The following is a 23,977-nucleotide window of genomic DNA, read 5'->3' as shown; positions in this document are numbered from 1 at the left end:
ATGGACCAATGCATAAGGGGGATGGATGGATGGACCAATGCATATTGGGGGAGATGGATGGACTGATACATAGGGGGGATGGACTGATGCATATGGGGGATAGATGAATGGACCAATGCATAGTGGGGAGGGATGGATGGATGTGTAGGGGGTATGGATGGACCAATGCATAAGGGGGGGATGGACCGATGCATAGGGGGGATGGATGTATGCACCGATGCATGGGGGGCGATGGATGGGTGCATGGGGGGGATGGTTAGATGCGTAGGGGGGATGGATGGATGGACCAATGTGTGGGGGGGGGGGAGATGGGTGGATGCGTGGCAGGGGATGGATGGATGCATAGTGGGGATGGATGGATGCATAGAGGGGATGGATGGATGGATGCGGGGGGGGGGAGAGATGGGTGGATGCGTGGCGGGGGATGGATGGATGGACCGATGCATAGCGGGGATGGATGGATGCATAGAGCGGATGGATGGATGGATGGATGGATGGATGGATGGATGCGTAGAGGGGATGGATGGATGGACCGATGCAGGGGGGGGAGATGGGTGGATGCGTGGCAGGGGATGGATGGATGGATGGATGGATGGATGGATGGATGCGGGGGGGAAGATGGGTAGATGCGTGGCAGTTGATGGATGGATGGATGCGGGGGGGAAGATGGGTGGATGTGTGGCAGGAGATGGATGGATGGCTGGATGGATGGACCGATGCAAAGCGGGGATGGATGGATGCACAGGGGGGATGGATGGATGGATAGACGCATGGATAGATGGACCGATGTGTGTGTGGGGAGTGGGGGATGGATGGATGGATGCAGGGGGGAAGATGGGTGGATGTGTGGTGGGGGATGGCTGGCTGGCTGGATGGATGGATGCATAGCGGGGATGGATGGATGGATGGATGGATGGATGGATGGATGCATAGCGGGGATGGATGGATGTGTAGAGGGGATGGATGGATGGACTGATGCGGGGAGGGGGAGATGGGTGGATGGATGGATGGATGCATAGTGGGGAGGGATGGATGCGCAGGGGGGATGGATGGATGGATGGATGGATGGATGGATGTGTAGAGGGGATGGATGGATGGACCGATGCAGGGGGGGGAGATGGGTGGATGTGTGGCAGGGGATGGATGGATGGATGGATGGATGGATGGATGCGGGGGGGAAGATGGGTAGATGCGTGGCAGTTGATGGATGGATGGATGCGGGGGGGAAGATGGGTGGATGTGTGGCAGGAGATGGATGGATGGCTGGATGGATGGACCGATGCAAAGCGGGGATGGATGGATGCACAGGGGGGATGGATGGATGGATGGATAGACGCATGGATAGATGGACCGATGTGTGTGTGGGGAGTGGGGGATGGATGGATGGATGCAGGGGGGAAGATGGGTGGATGTGTGGTGGGGGATGGCTGGCTGGCTGGATGGATGGATGCATAGCGGGGATGGATGGATGGATGGATGGATGGATGGATGCATAGCGGGGATGGATGGATGTGTAGAGGGGATGGATGGATGGACTGATGCAGGGAGGGGGAGATGGGTGGATGGATGGATGGATGCATAGTGGGGAGGGATGGATGCGCAGGGGGGATGGATGGATGGATGGATGGGTGGATGTGTAGAGGGGATGGATGGATGGACTGATGCGGGGAGGGGGAGATGGGTGGATGGCTGGATGGATGCATAGTGAGGAGGGATGGATGCGCAGGGGGGATGGATGGATGGATAGACGCAGGGATAGATGGACCGATGTGTGTGTGGGGAGTGGGGGATGGATGGATCCTCCTGTTTCCCCAAGAACCCCTTATCCCCCCCGACCCGCTCCTGCCAGCGAAGGCCGGGGGCGGGGGGGGGGAGGAAACCAGCTTCCTCCTTTCATTAGCAGGGAAAGTTCTTAACGACTTGGCCGGGTGCGGGGCTGGCCCCACCCCATCCTGCATGATGTCAGGCGGCTCCCGGCGAACGCACCCGGCTGGGAGCCGCTCAGCGCCGCGGGGACCGGGCTGGGGAGGCAGCCGGCGCCTGGGGTGGCTCCGATCTCTTTATGCCCCGCAAGCAGCGCGCTTGGGACGCCCCTGTCCTGGGGGGGCGGGCGGCGGGGGGCCCGGCCGGAGGGACAGGTGTGGCGGGGGAGCGAGCGCGCCGGGAGGCAGCCAGCCGGAGACAATGAGGCCGGGAAGCGGCTGGGTTCTTTGCCTTCTCCTCTTGCTTCAGATGCGGCCCCAGGTGAGTCTCCCCCCCACCCCGCAGGCGCCCCCTCCCTGGGCTGCCCTTTGTCTGGGAACTTGCCACTCTTCGGAAGCCTGGGTCCATGGGGCAGCTCTTCCCTGGCTCGGGGGGGGGGGGCAGGGGGACCCTGGGGGGCTGGTCCCCCTGGCAGGGGGGAGCCCACATCCCCCACAGCACAGCGGGGGTCCTTGGGAAGGCCGCCCCCCTGCCCATGGGGTGCTTGGAATTGGCAAGGAGCAAGGGGGTCGCTGGCCGGGGCAAGCACCCCAGTAGGTGGCCTCCAGGCATGGGCGTCCCCCCCCCCGCGCCCCGCAGCCCTGTCGTCCCCCCCCCGCAAGATGGGGTGTGGCATAAGTTACAGTGGTGGGATTTAAAGTTGACGTGAGGGGAAACGCTGGGAACCCCGGCTGGTGAGAGCCCACCCAATGGGTCAGACCCCCTCCCTCCCCGCTCCCCTTCAGTCCGTCCACACCCATCCCGTGCCAGCCCGTCTGCCCAGTGGGCCCTGCCCTTATGGGGCACCTGAGCCCTGCCTCGCCCTCGAGACGCTGAAGGGAATTTGGTGCTGGGGAAAGGGGCCCCCTGAATTCTTGTTTCTGCCGGGAGGGTTGGGGGGGGTGGCTGAGCAAGGGCCTCTGTGTCCGGGCTGCTCCTTGCCCATGGGTCTGAGCCCTGCCCAGACACATTCTGGCACATTCCAGCCAGCATCCGTCCGCCACGCCTGGGCTGGCTCGGTGCTTGGATGGGAGACCCCCGAGGAAACACAGGGTGCTGCAGGGAGCCAGGTGGGGGCTCAGGAAGGGGAGCTCTCCCCTCCCGCTCAGTGCAGAGCCCCACAGGGTGCTAACGGGTGCTGTGCTATTGGAGGGTGCTGCTGGCTTTCAAATGAGACGATCGACCAGGATCACAGCGACTGAAGCGCCCGGCCCGTCGCAAATGTGACCCCAGGCGTCCCGCTGGGGTGATTCCATTCGACTTGCCCCCCGTTCCGGACTCAGTTGGCTGGAGGTGTCTTCTTGGCAGTCCCGTGTTGTTAAACAGTCGCTGTGCCCCACCCCAGAGGTGGCTGCATCTCAGTGCTGGGTGAGGGATCTCTGTATAAACAGCTGTTGCAGCCCACGCCAGAGACAGCTGCACCTTAGCACAGGGCGAGGGATCGCTGTATGTTTGCTGCCTTGGGCCTGCTACTTCATCTAACGGTGGATCCTGTTTCCTCGGGGTGGGCTTGGAGGCTGAGCCGGGGGCGGGCACTGGATCTTGGGTTTGGCTTCTCCCTGCCCTGAGCCAGAAATGGTCCCCGATCCCAATCCCCCCTTCCTCTGAGCCAATCTCCCTGGGAGATCATGATTTGAGCCCCAGCTCCGGGCACCAGCACAAGCTGGGGACCTGCTAGGGGGCCAGGTGGGTCTGCAAGGGGATGGGAGACACCCGGGGGGCAGCTGCTGAGGCTCCATCAAATGCCCCTTCCTCAGAGGGAAGAAGAGTGGAGGTGAAACCAGGCTCTGTAAACCACCAGCAACGCCCTGCAGTTCCCTGGGAGGTTGTTTTCCTTCCTGCAGCGACGTGGTGGGGCCCCGGCACCCTGGGGCGGGGCAAGATCTGGTGGGGTGAGAACATTCCCTGCCCCCCTCCCCCCGCTGCCCCCTTTTCCTCGCACTCAGCTCTGGGCTTGCTGGGATCAGAGCTGGAGGGGCTGACATGAGGGGCACAGCAGCGGGTACAGAATGCCTAGACCCACGCCCCAGTCCTTGAGGAAAGGGGGCTCTGTGGGCTTGGCTCAGGGCATTCACTGTCCTTAGGGACTGCGTCAGCTGCCTGGTGTCAGGGTCAGTGTTCCCCACAGCATTACGTGCTGCCTAGATACTGCCCTCCGCCCCAGAGGTGGCTGCATCCCCATGGAGTTGTTGGAATGCCCCAGAACTGTGGGGTGAAGCCAGGTCCGGGAGAGAAGTTGGCAGCCGTCTCTCTGAATTCCCTGAGCTGGGTCCAGTTCCCAGCCCCCAGTCAATCCCTCGTAGTGATGCCCAGTGGGAGTTCGCCCCGGCCCACTGCTTGCTTGGAGGTCCGAGATCACAGGCTTTATTCACCTTGGACGACAGCTAGGGCTGGCAATGGGCAAGGGGCTGCTTCTGCTACTGCAAAGAGCGTGAACATGCTGCTGCCCCTGCTGGATGGAATCAGCACCGCTGTGTGTGTCATGGGCCTGTACTGCTCAGAGCTGGTGAGGGATTCTCCCTTCGCCCCTGCAGCACAATGGGAAGAGCTGGGCTTTCAGAGCAGGGGGTTCTGAGCTCACAGTGACCAGGAGGTGAGATGCGGAGCTGGGGGAGACTCTGACCCACTCTCACCAGCTCCTCTCCACTTCCAGGTCCCTGAAGCAGCTGGCACCTTCGAGCTGCAGATCCGGCTGATGCACAACGAGCAGGGGGTGCTGGCGGACGGGCGCTGCTGCCAGGGTGGGGCAGAGCCTCCGTGTCCCGGCGGGGAGCAGTGTCGGATCTACTTCCAGGCCTGCCTGAAGGAGTACCAGCTGCGTGTCCTCCCTGGGGGGCCCTGCGTGCTGGGGGCTGGCGCCACCCCCGTGCTGGGGGGCAACACCTTCACGGCCAAGCCCAGGAGGGGTGCAGAGCATGCGGGCAGGATCACCATGCCATTCCAGTTCGCCTGGCCGGTAAGGGCCCCTGAGCTCTTCCACCGGGGGCGGGGCCTGTGGTGTCAACCTAGGCAGCAGCAGCTCTGGGCTGAGCTGGATGTGCAAGGGGCGGGGCTTATCTGGCCTGGGTGTGCAAAGGGCAAGGTTTATCTGGGCTGGGTGTGCAAGGGGTTGGGTTTATCTGGCCTGGGTGTGCAAGGGGCCTACGCCTGGAGTCCCCTCCAGAGGCTCCATTCAGAGCAAGGATGGGTTGGGAGCGTGATCCTTGCTGTAAGCCGCCCAGGACTCCCAGAAGCTGTCATCACAGCTGTGAGCAACAGATGTGGAGAGGGGAGTGGGGTTGAGTGGTTAGAGCAGCAGGCTGGGAGCCTGGACTCCTGGGTTCTACCCCAGCCTTGGAAGGGAATTGGGTCTAGTGGTTAGGGTGGGGGATGCTGGGAGCCAGGACTCCTGGGTTCTATCCCAGCTCTGGGAGGGGAGTGGGGTCTAGTGGTTAGGGCAGGGAGGGCTGGGAGTCAGGACTGCTGGGCCATGTAGCTCAGCTCTCAGGCAATGGTGTGAGGAGGCCCCCAGTGGGGTGGAGCTGTGGACAGTGATGTGTCTGGTCTCTCGTCTCGGCCGGCTCCCCAGGAGACTGTGGCAGATGCTAAATCTCTCTCCATCTCTATGAATTAGTGGGTGGCCCCGCCTGCTCCATGATTTATCGGTCCTGGGCTCTGGCCAGCTCCGGCATCCCGGCCCTTCGCTCTCCCGCTTCCATTCCAAAGCCACTTCCATCGGGCAGCGTTATCAGGCGTTGCATGGCAGCCCCCAGCACAAGCACAGAGCACGAGACAGTCCCTACCTTGAACAGCTCCCAGTCTGAAAGCACAAAGAGTGGAGAGAGGAAACTGAGGCACGGTGGGGCAGTGGCTCAGAACCCAGGGCTCCCATTCCCTAGCCCACGAGAAGCTGGACCCCGTCACAGGGGCTGGATCGATCTCTCTGCTTGTTCGTTCCCTGCCCTCACCCCTTCTCTGTGGAAGCTGGGGGGTTCCCTGCTCCCCTTGTTTTGAGCCTCCCCTCAAACCCCCCCCACCCCCAGCTCTCTGCGTCCTCCCTGCACTGGGCTAAGAGAGCTGCTGGCACCATCTTGTACTTGCAAAACTGGCAACAGAACCCAGGAGTCCTGGCTTCTGCCCCCCCCCCCCCCCGTTCTAACCACTAGACCCCACTCCCCCCTGCCCCCAGAGTTGGTATCTCCATCTGGCTCTCTCAGATGCGCTCGGTGAAGCTGTGGGCAGAGGGCCGGGCAGAGATGAATGCACACAAAAGGCCCAACTGATCTGTATGCAAAGAGGCTCATTCTGCCCACTCATTTGGCCCAGGCACCTCCGGCCGAGGGATGCTGGGGGCCCGTGACCCGCCCTGGTGGCATGGGGCTTCCTGGAGCCTTGGCCGGGCTTCGGCCCCAGCGGGTCAGCAGCCCGCCCTGCGTGACCTTTCCCAGGGCCGGGATCCAACGCTGCTTGCGGATCTCAGCGCGCCAGGACCAGGTCCTGGACTCACACGCCATCCCCACCGCCATCCTGCACAGCCAGCTCCTGGCCTGCTCCCCACAGTGCCCCCTGCTGGGAGAGTCTGGGACTGCAGAAGCCAGGAGATTTCCCCCCCCCCACACCGCCTGCGCTCCTCCCCTGCTCCCTGTACCCCCTCCCCCAAGACCCCTCCGCTGCAATCCCATTTCCAGCACCCAGCCCTAGCTGGGCCCCAGGTCCCTGCCCCCCCCGGCGCGGGTTTGAGTTTGCCGCTGTCTACCTGGCCATGGCTGCTGCTCAGCGGGGGGCCCGGGGCCCTTCATCAGGAGGGCAGCCCCAACCTCCCTTAGAGCGTGCCCGAGATACTGGCTGGCGGCTCTGCCCAGGGGCCTCACGCCATGGGCCCCAGGGCTGAGTCACGGGCTGAGATGGGGGGATAGGCTGGAGGGGGCCGCGGGGAAGAGCCAGAGATGGGGCCTAGAAGCCCAGCGCCCCCTAGCGCCCTGCTGGGGTGCTGAGAAATGGGGCAGGGCCAGGTGAGAGGGACAGCGCCCCCTAGTGTCCTGCTAAAGTGCTGGGAAATGGGGCAGGGCCAGGTGAGGGGGACAGCGCCCCCTAGTGTCCTGCTAAAGTGCTGGGAAATGGGGCGGGGCCAGGTGAGGGGAGACAGCGCTCCCTAGCGCCCGACTGAGGTGCTGGAAAATGGGGCAGGGCCAGGTGAGGGGGGACGGCGCCCCCTAGCATCGTTCTGAGGTGCTGGGAAATGGGGCGGGGCCCGGGGAAGGACAGCGCCCCCTAGCGCCTGGCTGGAGATTGCCTTTATAGCAGTAACTGCTACCCCACCGTAGGACAGTGTCCCTTTGCGACGGCTCAGTGCAGCCCGCGCAGGGCCAGCCTGTGAGCACACGCATGTCAGTGCACGCACGTGTGAGACAGGCCAAGGCTGCCCGTGCCCTGTGGGGGGGAGGGGGCATCATTCTACTCCATACCCCACCCCCAGCCTCAGCCACCCCACTGTGGCGGGGGCTGCCGATGGACCCTAGGTAGGGCTGGAGCCCAGGGCCCTCTGCAGTGCCAGGCGGGTCCGGCCCTGCATGGAACAGGATTTCTGGCAGATGCCAGTAGTGGGAAGTGCAGCCCGTCACGCCTAGCCCAGGGGGCCTGTGTACCAGATGCTGCCTAGGACGGCAGCCCCGCCCCCACCCCACCCCCACACCCGGGGTGGGGGGAAGCAGAAAGTAAATAACTTAATTAAATAACTTCCCTAATTACGAGGAAGACACTTACCCTGCACCCATCCTGTGCCCTTGAATCAGCCAGCAGGGGCACGGATGTGCCAGCTGTTATAGGCTGGGCTAGGGGAGTATGTGTGGCGAGCTTCCCTGCAGCAGTGCCCCCGCCGAGGCCTCAGGTGCGGTGAGCTGTCCCACAGCGGTGCCCGAGGAAATGCCAGATGAGACTCACTGGAAACAAACTCACACTGCCAGAGTCCCTGGTTGGGCAAGGACAGGGCACTGCTGTGGGGAAGCTCACAGCGCCAGAGCTCCCAGTTTAGCGCTGACAGGACAGTGGGTTACAGCTACCCATCATCCTCTGCTCCAGCCTTTGCTGGGCCCCCATCTGGTATGGTGGTGGGGACCCTGCTGGCTTCTGTCACATGCCCCCTCTGCTTGGGGGGGGCTCTGCTAGTGGAGGCAGGGGCTGCGTGGAGAATTGGAGAATTGACGCGGGGGGGAGAAGGGGGACCATGCCTGGGGGTCAGCTGGGGGAGGGGCCCAGGACAAACTGTATCTGCTTTGGCCCTACATCTTGACCATATCACCCACCCCACCTCATATCCTTCCACCTCTAGGGGCCCCTTCACTGGCCGCCCTCCCTTGTATCCTTCCATCTTTATGGGTCCTTCACTCCCCCCTCACCCCACTAATACCCTTCTGCCTCTAGGGCCCCTTCACTGCCCCCTCTCTCACTCATATCCTTCCACCTTTAGGGACCCTTCGCTCCCCCCCTTGTATCCTTCTTCCTCTAGAGGCTTTTCACTGCCCCCCCATTTGTATCCTTCCGCCTGTGGGTGGCTCTCCCCAACGCTGGGCGGCACAGAACCAGTTGCGTTGGCATCTTGCCACCACCGGGACAATAGTCCCGGCCCCCGGGGAGGGCAGATGCTCTTGATCCCTGCTGGGCTGCCTGACCCCTGCTTTCCCTCCAGGCAGCCCTCAGGCCTGGGAGCCACCTCCTCCCCCCCACCCCAGCCCTGCGGCTCCCCCGGGTCCACGCCCGCCCCCATCATGCCCCTGCCAGCCTCCAGCCGGGGACAGGCACATCCCAGGTCTCCCCCACATCCATGGGGAGGTGGGGGGAGGTGGAACCCCATGGGGGAGGGGTGGCAGCAGCTGGTGGGGGAGGGGCAATCACATATGGGGTAGCCCCGTTTCCTTCCAGAGTGGAAGAGGCTGGGCTGGATTCATAGGGGAGTTCTGTCTGGGGCGAGGCTGCTGGGCACGGACAGAGCCTGGGGGGTCCTGTGCTGCAGCCCCCCCCACACACACAGGGCTCCCCCCTCTCACCGGGCACTGACCAGGGAATCAGGCAGGATTGCTACAGGGCCAGGATGCTGCTAGAAGGGGATGTTAGTGGGGGGACCCGTCCAGGGGTCCCTGGAGTATGGGTGAGGGGAAGGGAGCATGGTACCCCCCACCCTTTCTCCTGTCAGAGAGTGACGGGAGGGGCTACCAGGCTGAATGGACCCATTGCTCTGATCTGGCACCCCAGGGAGACCGCGTGTGTGTGTGTGCATGCACCACTGCCTTCTCCTGGCTTCAATCGGACCCGCTGATCCATGTGTCTTGGCCCCTATACTGCTAGCAGCTCGCAGGGAGTCTCCTTTAGTTGGAGTGACATTTGCAGCAACTGAGCTCTGTCCCCAGTGTGGTTGTTCCCCCAAGTGTTATAGAAGCCCCAAGGGGAGGGGGGAAGCCACCGCCCCCACCCTCTGAGTGTAAGCGGAGATGGAGCAGCAGGGTGGGTTGGGCTGGGAACATGCAGTATCCATGGGAGCAGGTGGCGGGTCGGTGCCCAGGTGCCTGTGAGAAGGGAAATCGGCTCCGTCAGTTCGGCTAATGGAGCCAGCATCTCTGGTTGACACCCACGCCAGGCCTCGGGGGGCATTGGCAGGGGCGAGGGCAGGGAGCCCCCTGGCATGGGCCACGCCTGGAACATTACGTGGGCAGAAGGAATGTTTTGGCGCACGCAGCGGCAGCCGCAGGAGGGTGGCCGGGGATTTCTCTGAGTGGAAGCCTCCGGAGTGACTCCAGATCAAAGTGGGGTGGCAAGAGGGACCCCCCCTCTTTGCCCTTCTCCTCTCAGTGCCCATGCCCCAGCCAGACACCTTCAAGCTGCCGCTCTGATCTCAAGCACTGGCACCAGGGCGTGGCACAGGAGAGCCAAGACAGCCCTCGCCCACGCCCTGAATTCCAGGATCCACCCCTTTGAGACATCTCCCTTACACCAGACCTGCATTGGCAACCTCCATCCGCTAGCCCTCTCTCCTTCCCCACTAGGCATGGAAAGAGCCGGGCTCAGCTCCCAGCTCTGCTGCGGGCATGCTGGGGGAGCTTGGTCACGTCCTTCCTGCCCTGTGCCTCAGTTTCCCCACCTGTGAAATGGGGATGATGACGCTGACCCCCTGGGGATTGTTGTGGTTTATTGGCTGTCTCCCATGCTGTCCTCCATTCGTGCAGCATCTTGCGCTCCCACGCCGCATGCAGCAGGCATGGCACCTAGGTAACAGTGCAGCCACCTCTGGGGAGGAGAGGAGACAATTGCTGTACAACAAAGGATTGGGGGAAGGGACTCTGAAAATGCCCAGCGATCGTCAGTCTCCTCCCATAGCAGGCAGGAATTCATCAGCATGGCCTCCCCGCAGCAAATGGGAGGCAGAACTCCTGGGTGCTATCCGTAGCTTGGGGGTGGGAGAGTGGGGGTCTAGCAGATTAGAGCAGGAGGGTTGGGAGTCAGGACTCCTGGGTTGTATCCCCAGGTCTGAGAGTTGAGTGGGGTCTAGTGGTTAGAGCCGGGGGGGGGTTGGGAATCAGGATGCCGTTCTGTGTGCCTCAGTTTCCCCATCTGTGCGGTGGGGTTAAGGATCCCCACCCAGCCATGAGAGCTTATAGACCCTGGGACAGAAGGCATTAGGTCGCAGAGCCAGTCAGTCTCACCCCCTGCCCAGTTCCCCAGCCCTGGAACAATCGGATCATGAGTTGGGGGTGGTGGTCGGTCAGTGACACCTGGCCCCTCTAACCTTGTGCTTTGATCCCCCAGCGTTCGTACTCACTGATCCTGGAAGCCTGGGATGCTGACAACCTCACTGGCCCCGGCACCCCGGGTGAGGCACCCCAAGTTGGCCAGCCCCCGTCCTAGGGCTGAATTAGGAGCCAGCGCCCCCTAGAGGAGAAAGGTCCCATGTCCAATTCCCTACCACAATGAGCCAGCCAGTCCCCCACCCTGGGGCCGGATTGGAGCCGGTGCCCCTAGGGGGGAAAGGCCCCATGTCCCATTGCCCCCCCCCGAGCCAGCCCGTCCCCCACCCTGGGGCCAGATTAGAGCCGGTGCCCCTAGAGAGGAAACGCCCCATGTCATTCCCAGCCTTCCTGAGCTAGCCAGTGTTGGAGCCCCCCGGGAGGGGTGCAGCTGGTGCAGGGCACATTAGGCCGGGGCAGGGCAGTGACGGGCTCCCCTCTCCGGCAGGCGGGGGGTCACTGGTGGAGCGGGTGACGCGGTCGGGGATGCTGAACCCGGGCGAGGGCTGGCAGGATTTCCGGCACCATGGGCGAGGCACGGCGCTGGAGTACCGGCTGCGGGTGCGCTGCGCCCACCACTACTACGGCCCCGCCTGCAACCGCCTGTGCCGGCCCCGCGACGACTTCTTCGGCCACCACGGCTGCGACGCTGCTGGCAGCAAGGTCTGCCTGGACGGCTGGACAGGAGAGGAGTGCACTCGGGGTACGTGCTGGGGCGGGGGGGCCTGGTGCCACAGGGAAGGGCAGGAGATGGGAGGCACGTGAAAATGGGAGGGGGGGCTGGGAAGTGGGGTGGAACAGAAGGGGGCGCTTAGGGGGGCAGGGTGCCCAGGGAATGGGAGGGGGCATGGTGCCCACAGATGGAGGAAGGGGGAGGTGACAGGGGGCATTCCCTGCCCCTAATGCCCCCACCCCCACCATTTCTCTCACAGCCGTTTGCCACCAGGGCTGCCACGAGCTACATGGCTTCTGCGAGGAGCCTGGAGAATGCAAGTGAGTGAGAGGGGCCCCCATCTGCCCCCTTCCTCAGGCCCCCTCCATAATCCCCTTCCACTCCCCCACCGGCTTCCTACCTCAGCCCCCTAGGGAAGTGGGGGGGGGAGGACCTCAGGGATGGGATGGAGCTGGAGGGAGAGCGGAGATGGATGTGGGGTGCTGTTTGTGTGGCTTCCCTGGCAGGCTGCTGGGGTCCCCGCCCAGCCTCCTGCAGCCTCAGCCCAACCCAGGCCTGCCCCTGCTGCCAGGCAGACTCTCCACTGGGCAGGATGGGAGGAAGCGCCGGCGGCCAGGGCTGCCCGCTGCCTCCTGCCCTTTGGGGAGGGAGCGGTCGGCTGGGCTGGGCCCAGGAGGGGGGAAGCGCTGGCGTCAGGTCAGGGAAGGGAACTCTGGGCGTTTTTCCTTCCCTGGCACGGCCTGGGGGCTTTGCAGGGCAGGGAAACAGCCCAGGCAAACCTGCCCCACCCCATGCAGAGCCAGGGATAGAACCCAGGAGTCCTGGCTCCCAGCCCCCCTCCTCTAACCATTAGACCGGGACAGGCAAACGTTTTGTCCTGAGGGCCACATCAGGTTTCCAAAATTGTATGGAGGGCCAGTTAGGAGAGGCTGTGTCTCCCCAAACAGCCAGGCATGGCCTGGCCCCCGACCCCTATCCGACCCCCCGACCTTCTTGCCCCCTGACAGCTCCCCCAGGACTCCAGCCACATCCACCATCCCCTGCTCCCTGAACCCCTCCCCACAACTCCCCTGCCCCCTATCCAACCCTTGCTGCTCCCTGGCCCCTTACCACGCTGCCTGGAGCACAGTGCACTGAGGCTGCAAGGGAGGCGAGCCTCCCGGGCCAGGAGCTCAGGGGCCAGGCAGTAGGGTCCCACAGGCCAGATCTGGCCCGCAGGCCGTAGTTTGTCCCCCTCTGCACTAGACCCCACACCCCTCCCAGAGCTGAGATAGAACCCAGGAGTCCTGGCTCTCAGCCCCCCCCTTTAACCACTAGACTCCACTCAGGGAGCTGCCCTCGCCTCCCTGCCCACCTCCCTCCCTAACACCCCCCATATGGCATCGCCTGACTTTCTACTGCCCACTTGGGGCTCCAGCTGCTCCCTTCCCACCCCACCCCAGGGCCTGAGATTGCTGGGGGGGGGAAGGGGGTTGGTCATGAGCAGAGACAGCCTCCTGCCCCGCTGCCCCCATACAGAGGTCCCTGGGGTCTCCAGACCAGACACCCGTGGCTGTCGCTGCGGGTGACTCCGTGCCCGGCTGCCCCCCACTCCCGATGTGCGTCCATCTCTCCCCACCCTGGGTCTGTCTGCCCAGGTGTCACTACGGCTGGACGGGCTCCAACTGCGACGAGTGCGTCCCCTTCCCCGGCTGCCTGCACGGGACCTGCACCGAGCCCTGGAAGTGCGACTGCGACACCAACTGGGGCGGGCTGCTGTGCGACAAGGGTGAGCAGCTGGGGGGCTGTGTGTATCCCGCCCCGCAGCGCCCCCCACTGGGAGAGGCCGGGGCTGGAGTAGCCGGGAGCTCCCCCCACAGCCAGCTCCTGCCCCACTCCCCACAGCGCCCCCTGCTGGGAGAGGCCGGGGCTGGAGTAGCCGGGAGCTCCCCCCACAGCCAGCTCCTGCCCCACTCCCCACAGCGCCCCCTGCTGGGAGAGGCCGGGGCTGGAGTAGCCGGGAGCTCCCCCCACAGCCAGCTCCTGCCCCACTCCCCACAGCGCCCCCCCGCTGGGAGAGGCCGGGGCTGGAGTAGCCGGGAGCTCCCCCCACAGCCAGCTCCTGCCCCACTCCCCACAGCGCCCCCCCCGCTGGGAGAGGCCGGGGCTGGAGTAGCCGGGAGCTCCCCCCACAGCCAGCTCCTGCCCCACTCCCCACAGCGCCCCCTGCTGGGAGAGGCCGGGGCTGGAGTGGTCGGGGGCTCCCCCCACAGCCAGCTCCTGCCCTGCTCCCCCATAGCGCCCCCTGCGGTGGGTTGCCTGGGTTCCCTCTCCCTGGCCGGACAGCGGGGCAGCCCCGGGGTCAGTGGAGTTTGGTTGGAGCTGAGCCGAACCCTTTCTCCCCCCAGACCTGAACTACTGCGGCTCCCACCGGCCCTGCCGGAATGGTGGCACCTGCACCAACGCGGAGCCGGACGAGTACCAGTGCCTGTGCCCCGCGGGCTTCCGGGGCCGGGACTGCGAGAGGGGTGAGGGGACAGCGGGCGCTGTACAGGGGGTGGGAGGAGGCTGTGGGGGGAGGGGGCTGGTTTGGGGAGGACCCCAGCTTCTCCGCCTGTCCCCATGGCTGCTCTTGTGAGTGCTGGGGTGCCCATGGGGTGGGGGAAGCTGGTCCCTGGGGGCCCCATTGAGATGAAGGCTCTAGGTCCCAGCAGCAGTGGCTGGCAGCCTGCAGGGGAAAGATTAGGGGTCTAGGGTTCTCTTGGGAATGGGGGAATTCTGGGGGGGCCCCTGGTGGGGACCAGGAGAAAGGGAGAGGGGGCTTAAAGGAGGCCTGGGGGGGTTGGAGCTACAAAGGTAGGGAGACCAGCAGGAGGGAGCCAGGGGGTATGGGGGTCCTACTGGGGGCTAAAGAGGCCTTGTTATAGGCCATGGGGGAAGGGAGATGGGGAGTTCAGGGGGCCGGGGGCAGAGACCTGAGGGCCAGGGATGCTGTTAGGAATTTGGGGTTCCCTTGGGGAAAAGGGTTGAGGTCCTGTTGGGGGCCCGGAGTTCTGTGGGGAGTCAAGTGGCTGGGGAGAGGGGGACGCGATGGGCTCAGTTGGGGGGCAGGGGATCAGGCAGAGGGCCTGGTTGCGAGTGGGGCAAAGGAAGCTGTGGGGGTAGGGCGGAGGAGGCTGTTGGGGGGCTGGCGGCCGGGGCTGACACCGCTGGGGATGGATCCCCCCAAGGCTCAGGTCGCCCCATAGCACCGTGGTGCAGGATCCCTGACCCAGCCTGTCCCTGGGGTCAGCCTTCGGAGGGAAGGGGTTCCTGCCTCAGGACCGGGCCTTGCTCCCAGGGTCTCCCCCGCCCAGCCGGACATGCAGCATTGCTTGGCATGATGCCATGGCTGGAGGGAGGGCACCGGTCCAGCCCGGGGGGCCCTGTGGGCCTGGCTGAGCCCAGCCCACTCGCTGCGGGGGTGCCCGGGGTCCTGCCCTCCCTAACTGCTCCCTCCCCTGGCAGGGCTGGACGAGTGTCTGCCAGAGCCCTGCGCCCACGGCGGAACCTGCCACCCCCTCCCGGATGGGTTCAGCTGCACCTGCCTGCCCCAATGGACCGGTAAAACCTGCCAGCTGGGTGAGGTTAAGCCCGGGGCCCCGAGCTCGGGCACCCCCTCCTGCTCCCCACGCCCTGACAGTGCCCCCTGCCCCATTGTACCCCCTCCTGCTCCCCACAGACTGACACAGCCCCCTGCCCCATGGCACTTCCCTCCTGCTCCCCACACCCTGACACTGCCCCGTGGCACCCCCCTCCTGCCCCCCACAGACTGACACTGCCCCATGGCAACCCTCTCCTGCCCCCATGCCCTGACACAGCACCCCCCCAGTCACCTCCCCTCTGCCCCCCACACCCTCGTACTGTGAGTACTGTCCTCCTCCCCTTCCTGTGAGTCTGCAGCAGGGGACAGTGCCCCCCCACTCCCCCCCAGCTGTGCTGATCCAAGAACCAATGGCCAGCTCAGACCCTGCCAAGGGCAACAGAGGCCCGGAGGGGTGTGTGGTGGTGGTGGGGGGGGGAGTTAGGGGAAGCAGCAGCATCCCTGTGGTGGGAGAGGAGCCGCGTGGCTGGCCAATGGGGCCGCTCACTTCACGATGGCCAGTCTGAGCCGGGCGCCGGACCCTTGGGGGCTGCAAGCCAATGCCCACTGGGTGGTGCGAGTGAGTCGGGGTAGTTCCCAGCAGGACAAGGGCCCACGATCCCCAGTCCCCGAGCCAAGGGCTGGACGGGGCGGGTGCGGGGCGGGACACGTCTGGCCCTTCCCACTGATCCCACCTTCCCACACTGATCCCACGAGGGGCCAGCAGCCTCCCCCCCCGCCGACCGCGCTCTGCCCTGACCCCAGCCCCCCCGACCGCAGATGCCAACGAGTGTGAGCGGGAGCCCTGCATGCATGCCCAGGGCTGCAAAAACCTCATCGGGGGCTACTTCTGTGACTGCCTGGAGGGCTGGGCCGGCCCCAACTGCGAGACCAGTAAGAGAGCAACCAGTGGGCCAAGGCTGCAGGGGGCAGGGCCGGGCTGGGGCTGGGGCCGGTGCGGGAGCGGGGGCACAGCCCAGGTTTGGCCAGGAGAGGGTGGCTGGGACTTGGCCGTGGCCAAGAGGGGGCAGGGCTGGGCCGTGGCTGGGAGGGGGCGGAGTTGGACCAGGAGGGAGCTTGGGTGGCCGGGAATGTGAGAATAGCCACAGCGCAGGGTGCTCTGGCCACGTTCCCGATCTGCCCCCTATGGGTCCTGGGGGGGGCAGAGAATAGCCACAGCAGCCTGCACCAGGGGGCTGGGATCAGAGCCCTTATGCCCAATCCCCACCGGCTCAGGGGGTTCCAGGGGGCTGCTCCCCCCCCTTTCCACTATGGGAGGGGGCCTGAGCCTGACCGAGAATTGGGCCTCTCGTTCCCAGGCCATTGCCACTGGCCGGTGCTAATCGGTTCCACTACTAGGGTAGGGGGCCACACACACGCACACACACGCACGTGCGCGCATACCAGAAGGTGTTGGTTGCGAGCCATGATAGGGCATGTGAGTTGCCAGTTTGAATCCTGCCCTAGCCAGTAGGGGCCCAAAGCTGCCGGCTGGTCCGTACCCCCCATCCCCGGCAGTGGGAGAGCCCTGCCAGGTGCCTGGGGACTAAGGGGGTGGGTCTTGGGGCCCCATGATGGCTGGCAGCTGATGCCCTTGCCATGGTGAGCTGGGGCTGCAAGGCAGATGGGGTGCTTGGCTTGCTCCCCACCCAAGATGCCCCCCGCTCTGCCTTGTCTCTCCATGATCCCCGGCTCCTCTCCACCTGCAGGAGATGACAGCTGCCAGGGGCGGTGCCGCAATGGGGGGCAGTGCCAGGTGGGTGTGCACCCCTCGGACTTTGCCGCTCTGGGAAGGGATGGGGGAGGGAGCCGCGCGGCCGCAGGAATCACCCCTCCTCTCCCAGTCTGGAGGCAGCACCTCCCCCCTTAGCTCCCCACCCCAAGAGCAGCTCAGTGATGTTCCCACTGCAGCCTGGGCCAGGAAAAGGGAGGGTCCCCAGAGAATGTGCAGAGCCCCTGCAGGGAGGGGACAGACATGGGGATCCCCCAAACAGTGGTGAGGGATAGGCATGGATACTGGTGGGCCACCAAAGGCTGGTGGGGGATGGGGATGGACACCGGAGCAACCCCAAAGGCTGGTGGGGGGTGGGCAAAGATGTTGGAGGGACCTCAAAGGCTGGTGGGGAGAGGGGATGGACTCACAGGGGACCCCAAAGGCTTGGGGGAGAGGTGATGGATTTTGGGGGACCCCAGAAGCTCATGTGGAGAGAGGATGGACACATGGGGGACCCCAAAGGCTGGGGAGAGAGGGCAGAGATCTACGAAGGACCCCATAGACTGGGGGTGGGAAGGGGATGGACATGGGGACCCCAAATGCTGGTAAGGGGTGGGATGGATATTGGGGGGACCCCAAATTATGATGGGGAAGGGGGTGGACATGGGGACCCCAAAGGCTGGGGAGAGAGGGGATGGATTTGGGGGGACTCCAAAGGCTGATGGCCGTGGATATTCATGGTGCCCCATCCCCCTGCTGCTGGGGGGTGGGAATGGGAATGGGTATTGCCCTGAACTGGCCACACCCCAGCCCTTGAGGACAGGATGTTTCCGCCTCCCCCACCCCCCTCCTGCCCGAATGGACCGTGACCATCAGGTTGCCCCTGGGGGGCTCCGTTGCCATGTCGCTGTGGGGTCTTGTCACCGTGGGGAGCCGGTCTCTGCTATGCCAATGACAATGCTCCTCCTCCCTGTCCACTGTTCCCCCCAGGCGGTGGGTACCGGGCACGTGTGCTCCTGCCCCGCTGGCTACACGGGCGTGGCCTGCGAGACGGAGCTGGGGGGCTGCGCCAGCACCCCCTGCCAGCACGGAGCCCAGTGCCAGGAGACGCCTGGGCAGGGGGTGGTGTGTAGCTGTCCGCCTGGCCTCAGTGGGCCCTTCTGCGAGGTAAGAGCCACCAGGATCCGGTGAAGAGAGGCAGGAGCCTTGTCAGAGGTGGGAGGGGAGTGGGGGCTAGAGGTTAGAGCCGGGGGGAGGGGCTGGGAGCCAGGACTCCTGGGTTCCATTCCCAGCTCTGGGAGGAGAGTGGGGTCTGGTGGGTTGGTGTGCGGAGGGCGGGGGTTGGCTGGGAGCCAGGACTCCTGGGTTCTATTGCTGGCTCTGCTGCTGGTTCCCCCACGTGACCCTCTGCAAGTCACTTCCCACCCCCAAACCCACCTTTGTGCCTCAGTTTCCCCCCTCTACATAATGGGGACTGTGATCCTGAGCCATGGAGACTGTACGGTTTCAGTGGGCCAAATCCAGCCTGGGGGGGACGGGGAGACTGCAGCAGCCCACTGGGGCTGCACAGACCAGAGGCCCCCTGGCCTGGCAATCTCCCTGCCCACCCCCACCCCGCAGCGTGGTGCCAGCCAGGCCGTGCTGTGCCCTGCTATCTCTGCTCTCCCTGTGTCCTAGGTCTGGCTGGATCTCTGCTCCCCGAACCCCTGCCCCAGAGGGGCTTCATGCCTGGGCGGGGCAGGCAGCTACGTGTGCTCCTGCCCGGAGGGGGGCTGCGCAGGTATGGCCGGGCGTGGGAAGCGGGGGTTTAACCTGCCCTGGGGATGGTTCGTATTGGCAGCCCCTGTGGGGGAAGTATGGGGGCGGGAGGAGGCAGCTCTGGGTTCGTGAGAGGTGCGGGAGGGGCAGGGAGTTTCGGATGTGGGAGGGGAAAGGGTGTTTTGAGAATGGTGCCAGGGCACGGGAGAGGCACATCCCAGGGCAGGGGGAGGAGGGCGGGCACCATGCCAGGCAGAGGGGCAGGGAGCTCCAGGCTGGCGCGAGTGGGTTGCGGAGGAGACGACAGGGCCCAGCTGGTGCCATGGCAGGGAGGGGTGGTTCGGGAAACTATCTCAGGGTGGGGGGAAGGCTGGGCATGGGGCAGAGGCCCAGGGCTGGGGTTCAGGGGGCGGCCTGCACCATGGGCCTGGCGCTCCCTGCTCACCGCTCTCTCTTCTTGCAGAGGCCACCGACCAGACCCTGCTCTATGCCCTGCTGCCCCTGGCGCTGTTGCCCCTCCTGGCCACCCTGCTCTGTGCTCTCCTGGCACTCTGGACCCGCTGGAAAGGCCGGGCACTGCCCCCGCAGGAGCTGCTGGCCAACAATGCCCCACGCCTCATCCACAACGCCACCCGGGGGGACCATGGCCAGCCCCTGGACAAGGAGGGGCTGGATTTCCCCCTGCCCCGCGGCCTCCCCAAGACGGACATCTCCAACCTGGAGAGAGCCAAGCTCAATGGACTCAACGTGCCGGTCGACCTGGAGCTCAAGCTCTGATCCAGCGTGGGGGGAGAGCAGGCTGGGCCCATGTTGCCCCCCGCCCATGCCGTGGTATAAGGGAATCAGGGTGGGGCTCATCCCTGCCTGGGGGCCCTCATGCCTCCTGATTCCCCCCAGCTCTGCTAAAGCACCTTAACCGTCCCTCCGTGCCAGAGGAGCACATTCACTCTCCTCGCCCCACCACACCAATGTGGGTCCAACCCAGCAGGGCGCCCCTTGGAGGGGGGTAATTCAGACCAGCCAGCTGAGGCTGCCCCAGTTCATCACACAGGTGGACGCTGCCAGGGGTGGGGAACCGGATGCCCATGGTAGCTGGAAGGAGCCTGGCCTGCCAGCGATCTGCAGCTCCAGCACGAGGTAACAGGCTGGCTGGTGAAGATTCCCTGCCAGGCTGCAAGTCCTTGGCCAGTGAGCTGCATAGTAGAAGTGGAGTGGACACGAGGGAAACGCAACTGGTATATTGTGGGCAACTGGTGGGCTTGGAGGGGTGGCGGGATGGGACGCGGGGCCTTTCCCCTCTAGGGGGCACCATCTCCAACCTGGCCCTGGGGCATAGGGGGACTGGCTGGCTCAGGGGGGGTGGGGAAAGGGACGTGGGGCTTTTCCCTCTAGAGGCGCTGGCTCTGTTCCCCCTGAAATTCATTCCCATGGTCAGCGTGAAACAAGTTTGCAGGACTCAGCCCAGTTCCTAGTGGGACCAGTGCCCACATCCCTCCTGTTCAGCCCTCACTGATTGTCCCAGCCGGCAGCTTCTGCAGAGGGACAGGCTGTGGATAATGAACTCCATCCGCCAAGGGTGTCCCAGGGTGGGACTGAGGCAGGGGGCGCTCTGTCAGGGTGTGGGGGGGGCGATGCTCCCCCCACGTCTGCCTGGTTTGCTCTCACTCCGTCCAGCCAGATGCCTTGAATGCTGACGGTTGTCAATCTGGTGTCTGTGCTCCATGAACGGAGACCAGATCTGCCATTCCCAGGAGCTCCAAGCCCCACCGTCCACCCCTGCCCATCACCCAGCCCAGCCCCGTCTGCTTCTGTTCTGAGAAGTGCGTTGGTCCCTCGCTAAGCCCCTCTGTCTTCGAGCCACCCACCTGAGAAAGAGTAGTTGGGGCTGGAGGGAAAATTTCCATCAAAACTGATTTTTTCTAGGGGAAATTGGGTTTTCGACCAAAGAAAATTTGTTTTGAAAAGCACCTGCTCCCCAGGAAATATGCCACAAAAATCAAACACCCAAGACACCAAAATATTTCAATTTAGACGTGGCACCCCAGTGCCTCATGGAAGTCATAGGTCAGTTGCCTCATACTTTTCTACTCTATGGGTTGGGCTTTGCTATTGGACTACATTTCCCATGATGCACCATGGCAAGGGACTCCCCTAATGCATCATAGGAGAGGTAGTGCAACCAGGCAGCCTGGACAACAGAGAATGGGAGCATGAGGCAATGGAACTACATCTCCCATGATGCACCACAGAGTCCCTTCGTGGAGAGGCGGTTGCATCTGGGGAGCCCTCAGCTATGGTGAGTCTGGCTGGGGAGCCTGGAGAATAGAGAATGAGAGCTTAGGGCACTTTAACTACATCTCCCATGATGCACCATGACCTCTCCTCTTGGCTAGGTGGTTGCATCATGGGGATCTGTGGCCATGATGCACCATGGGAGATATAGTCCAGTTGGGGAGCCCAGCCCACAGAGGTAAATCATGTAGCAACAGAACTACATCTCCCATGATGCACTGCAGCAGCATTTCCAAATCAAGCTATTGCAGTAATCTGAGTTTCTGCCAGAAGTCAACATTTTCCATGGAAAAGCCCCCCTCTCCCCCCCAATATTTTCAATCAGCTCTTTGTCTAGGGGACCCCTTGGAAATTCCCCAGCCCCACCCCGACATACACACACACAGCCTCCCTTGCCTTCCTATTGGGCCTATGATTAGGAAAAATAAATCATTCTGTGCCAGAGTCAAGGCACACTCCCCAGCACTGAAGGGGCGGGGCTGTGTATTGCAGCACCCCCTGGTGGCAGGTGTGTGCATGTGCTGAATGTATCTCTGTTGTATGATACTGTACAGATTCCTTCGTAGAGTTTTTGTGACCTCTTTGCTTTTTTGTACCAGGTTCTATGCCGCCCCCGGCGTGAGACAAGCTCGCTCAGGGTCAAAAGTATGAACCACGAATAAATATTTTCCAAGCCTCACCGCAAGGCTGTGAGACTTTTTGTCTTGAGGCAGGGGGGCAGTCAAATGGGAGGAAGATTAAGAGATGGCTGAGCACAGTGGAAAGGGAGGGAGAAGAGGATTAGATCCCGGGAGTCAGGACTCCTGGCTTTTCGTCCCAACTGTTATGGCTAGAAAACATTTTTTTTAAAATGAAGGCTGAAATTCGACTGTACCACAAGCTGCAGCCTTAGCCAAGGGCCTGTCATGCTGATGGCTTGGTCCAGCACAGTACCCCACTGACCTCTGCTGGTTGGCGTCAGAACTGCTGAGCTGCATGTCATAACCCCTGTACTGCAAATAGGGATTCTCCGGAAAGCTCAAGGCTTTCAGAGCTGAGGGAACTGGGTTCTCACCCAGCTGCAGATACAGCACGTGAAGCACCACAAAGCCCAATGTGGCCAGAGGTGACCTGCGATGCTGAGGAAAGCACTGTCCTGTAGTACAGCAGGAGAGTCAGGGGACCCCCAGGGTAAAGAGAGGAGGGAGCAGAGATGGGGATGGGGGAACAGAGTCACTGAGGAAAGGCAGGGAGGCAGTAGGAGGTGAGCAGTGCCTGTGTCGTGTCCCTGCTTGTCAGATAGATGCGCTTGGGGCTAGCGAGGCAGCTGAGGAATCTTGGCCTTGCGCCTCTCCGTGCCCTTCCCATTTAAACCCCACTGGAGCATTAGTGGTAAGAGGGGGAGGGGAGAACTATGGGCCTCCACCTCTGTAACTATGTGGGCTGATGGAGAATCTCCACTAGCTGCCAGCAGTATAGGGGCTATGACACACAGTCAAGTAGTACTGATTGCTGCCAGAAAAGGGCAGTGGTGGCCACACAAGAACTGTGCTCTCCTTGCCCTCATTCCAGACCCTGAGAAATTCAGGTTGGCGGTGCCATGTTTCCTGCTGATTCACAGCGAAACTTCTGCAGGGTTTCATGGACGCGAGGCCATGGGGGGAGGCACCGCCCTTGGCAGCCGTTCCCTGTTCTAACGCCCCCATCCCCACCCAGCTGCAGCTGGTGTCCAGCCAACTGAAGCACCGGCGCCTGGACCGGATCCCTGGCTGCCAGCAGGATGAGACCTGCCCTGCCTGCAGTGCCAACAGCAGGGAGAAAGTGCCAGGGGTCCGAGCAGAGGCGGGATCCATAGGGAAGCAATGGGTGAGATCTGAGATAGGTCAAGTCACTGCTGTCTGGTGCCCCCCATGGCTAATAAGCCGGTGGGGAAGCGTGGGGTTTTGATCCCGATCCCACGTGGCCAGGTGTCTATGTCCCAGAAACCATCAGCACAGCTGGCCCCCTTCCCTGGGTTAGCCGCTTCAACAGATGACGGGGTGCCGGAGAGAGAAAAGCTGGGTTAGAAACATATTGTCGAGCAACCTGTGGCTCCGGAGACAGAAGTTAATATGTTTCAGAGTAGCAGCCGTGTTAGTCTGTATTCGCAAAAAGAAAAGGAGTACTTGTGGCACCTTAGAGACTAACAAATTTATTAGAGCATAAGCTTTCGTGATGCGGCTCCTTGTACAGGCACCGACTCCGGGGCTGGAGCTACAGGTGCCAACTTTCCAATGGACCGAGGGGTGCTCACTGCTCCACCCCTGGCTCTGCCCCCACTCCACCCCTTCCCGCCCCCTCCCCTGAGCCTGCCAGGCCCTCGCTCCTCCCCCTCCTCTTCAGAGCCTCCTGCACGCCACAAAACAACTGATCGGGAGGTAGGGGGAGGTGCTGATTGGCAGGGCTGCTGGTGGGCGGGAGGTGCTGGGAGCAGGGAGAGTGGGGAGCTGATGGGGGGCTGCTGACGAATGTGGCTCTATAGCAATGTACATTGGTAAATTCTGTCTCCTTCTCAGGCTCCGGTTGGCCACCCCTGTTGTAGCGGGATCAGGGGGTAGGTGGATGGATGGTTACGGGGGAAGGAAGGATGGATGGATAGAGAGAGATACTAGGGAGGGAGGGATGGATAGATAAAGAGATATACTGGGGCAGGAAGGATGGATGGATACAGCAGAGAGAAGGAAGGATGGCAGATAGATATGGAGGGAAGGATGGATAGATTGACTGCAGAGGAAAGGAAGAATAAACATAGAGTAAACGGATAAAACAGATGAGATACCGACTGCAAAGGGGTAGATAGCTCCCGTGGATGGGGGGAGGGACAGAGAGAGGTAGACAGATATTGCGGATGGAAAGATGGAGAGGAAATAGATCCTGTGACGGGAAAGACAGGGGAAAAGTAGGTAGCTACTGAGAATAGAGCTAGGCTACCGGTAGGCGAACAAGCCCAGATCCCCAGCCAGCAGGTACCTAACCGTGGAGCAAGGGTTGGGCACAGCTGGCAGGGGATTAGAGGCAGATGGAGAGGGAGGCAGGGGAGCTATTCCTCCCCTCTCACCGGGCACTCCCATTTCAGGCTGGAGGCCTGTGGGGCCAGGTTTGGGAAATCGATGCAGACCCCACAGGCTTTGTCTGCCACCTAGCGGCCAAGAAGGGGATGCAGAGAAGCGGGGAGTCTAAGCAGGGGGCTGGGAAGGGGTTTGGGG

General features: G+C 63.2%; 1 protein-coding gene across 1 annotated transcript; it reads left to right on the top strand.

The window, feature by feature from the left end:
• The first annotated feature begins 1,947 nt into the window (after positions 1-1,947).
• Positions 1,948-21,432, top strand: LOC119847271 (protein jagged-2-like). The gene is made up of 13 exons (XM_038381906.2): positions 1,948-2,244; positions 4,616-4,918; positions 10,738-10,801; positions 11,164-11,418; positions 11,648-11,708; positions 13,026-13,156; positions 13,776-13,895; positions 14,875-14,988; positions 15,770-15,883; positions 16,699-16,745; positions 17,694-17,870; positions 18,381-18,483; positions 18,925-21,432. Exons 1-13 carry the CDS (start codon positions 1,957-1,959, stop codon positions 19,236-19,238), a joined length of 2,091 nt encoding a protein of 696 aa, XP_038237834.2. The 5' UTR covers positions 1,948-1,956; the 3' UTR covers positions 19,239-21,432.
• The last annotated feature ends 2,545 nt before the right edge of the window (positions 21,433-23,977 follow it).

This window comes from Dermochelys coriacea, chromosome 23 (genome assembly GCF_009764565.3).
Source record: "Dermochelys coriacea isolate rDerCor1 chromosome 23, rDerCor1.pri.v4, whole genome shotgun sequence".
Taxonomy (NCBI): domain Eukaryota; kingdom Metazoa; phylum Chordata; order Testudines; family Dermochelyidae; genus Dermochelys; species Dermochelys coriacea.
Note: the sequence above shows the minus strand (reverse complement) of the source record. Positions and strands in the feature narration are given on the sequence as shown.

What these genes read in the sequence shown, in the direction of transcription:
- LOC119847271 (XM_038381906.2), top strand. Translation starts at nt 1,957, where the DNA reads ATGATGTCAGGCGGCTCCCGGCGAACGCACCCGGCTGGGAGCCGCTCA. An exon ending in CACTGGCCCCGGCACCCCGG is followed by an intron (nt 10,802 to 11,163) that starts GTGAGGCACCCC and finishes CCTCTCCGGCAG; the next exon opens with GCGGGGGGTCACTGGTGGAG. An exon ending in GGGCCGGGACTGCGAGAGGG is followed by an intron (nt 13,896 to 14,874) that starts GTGAGGGGACAG and finishes CTCCCCTGGCAG; the next exon opens with GGCTGGACGAGTGTCTGCCA.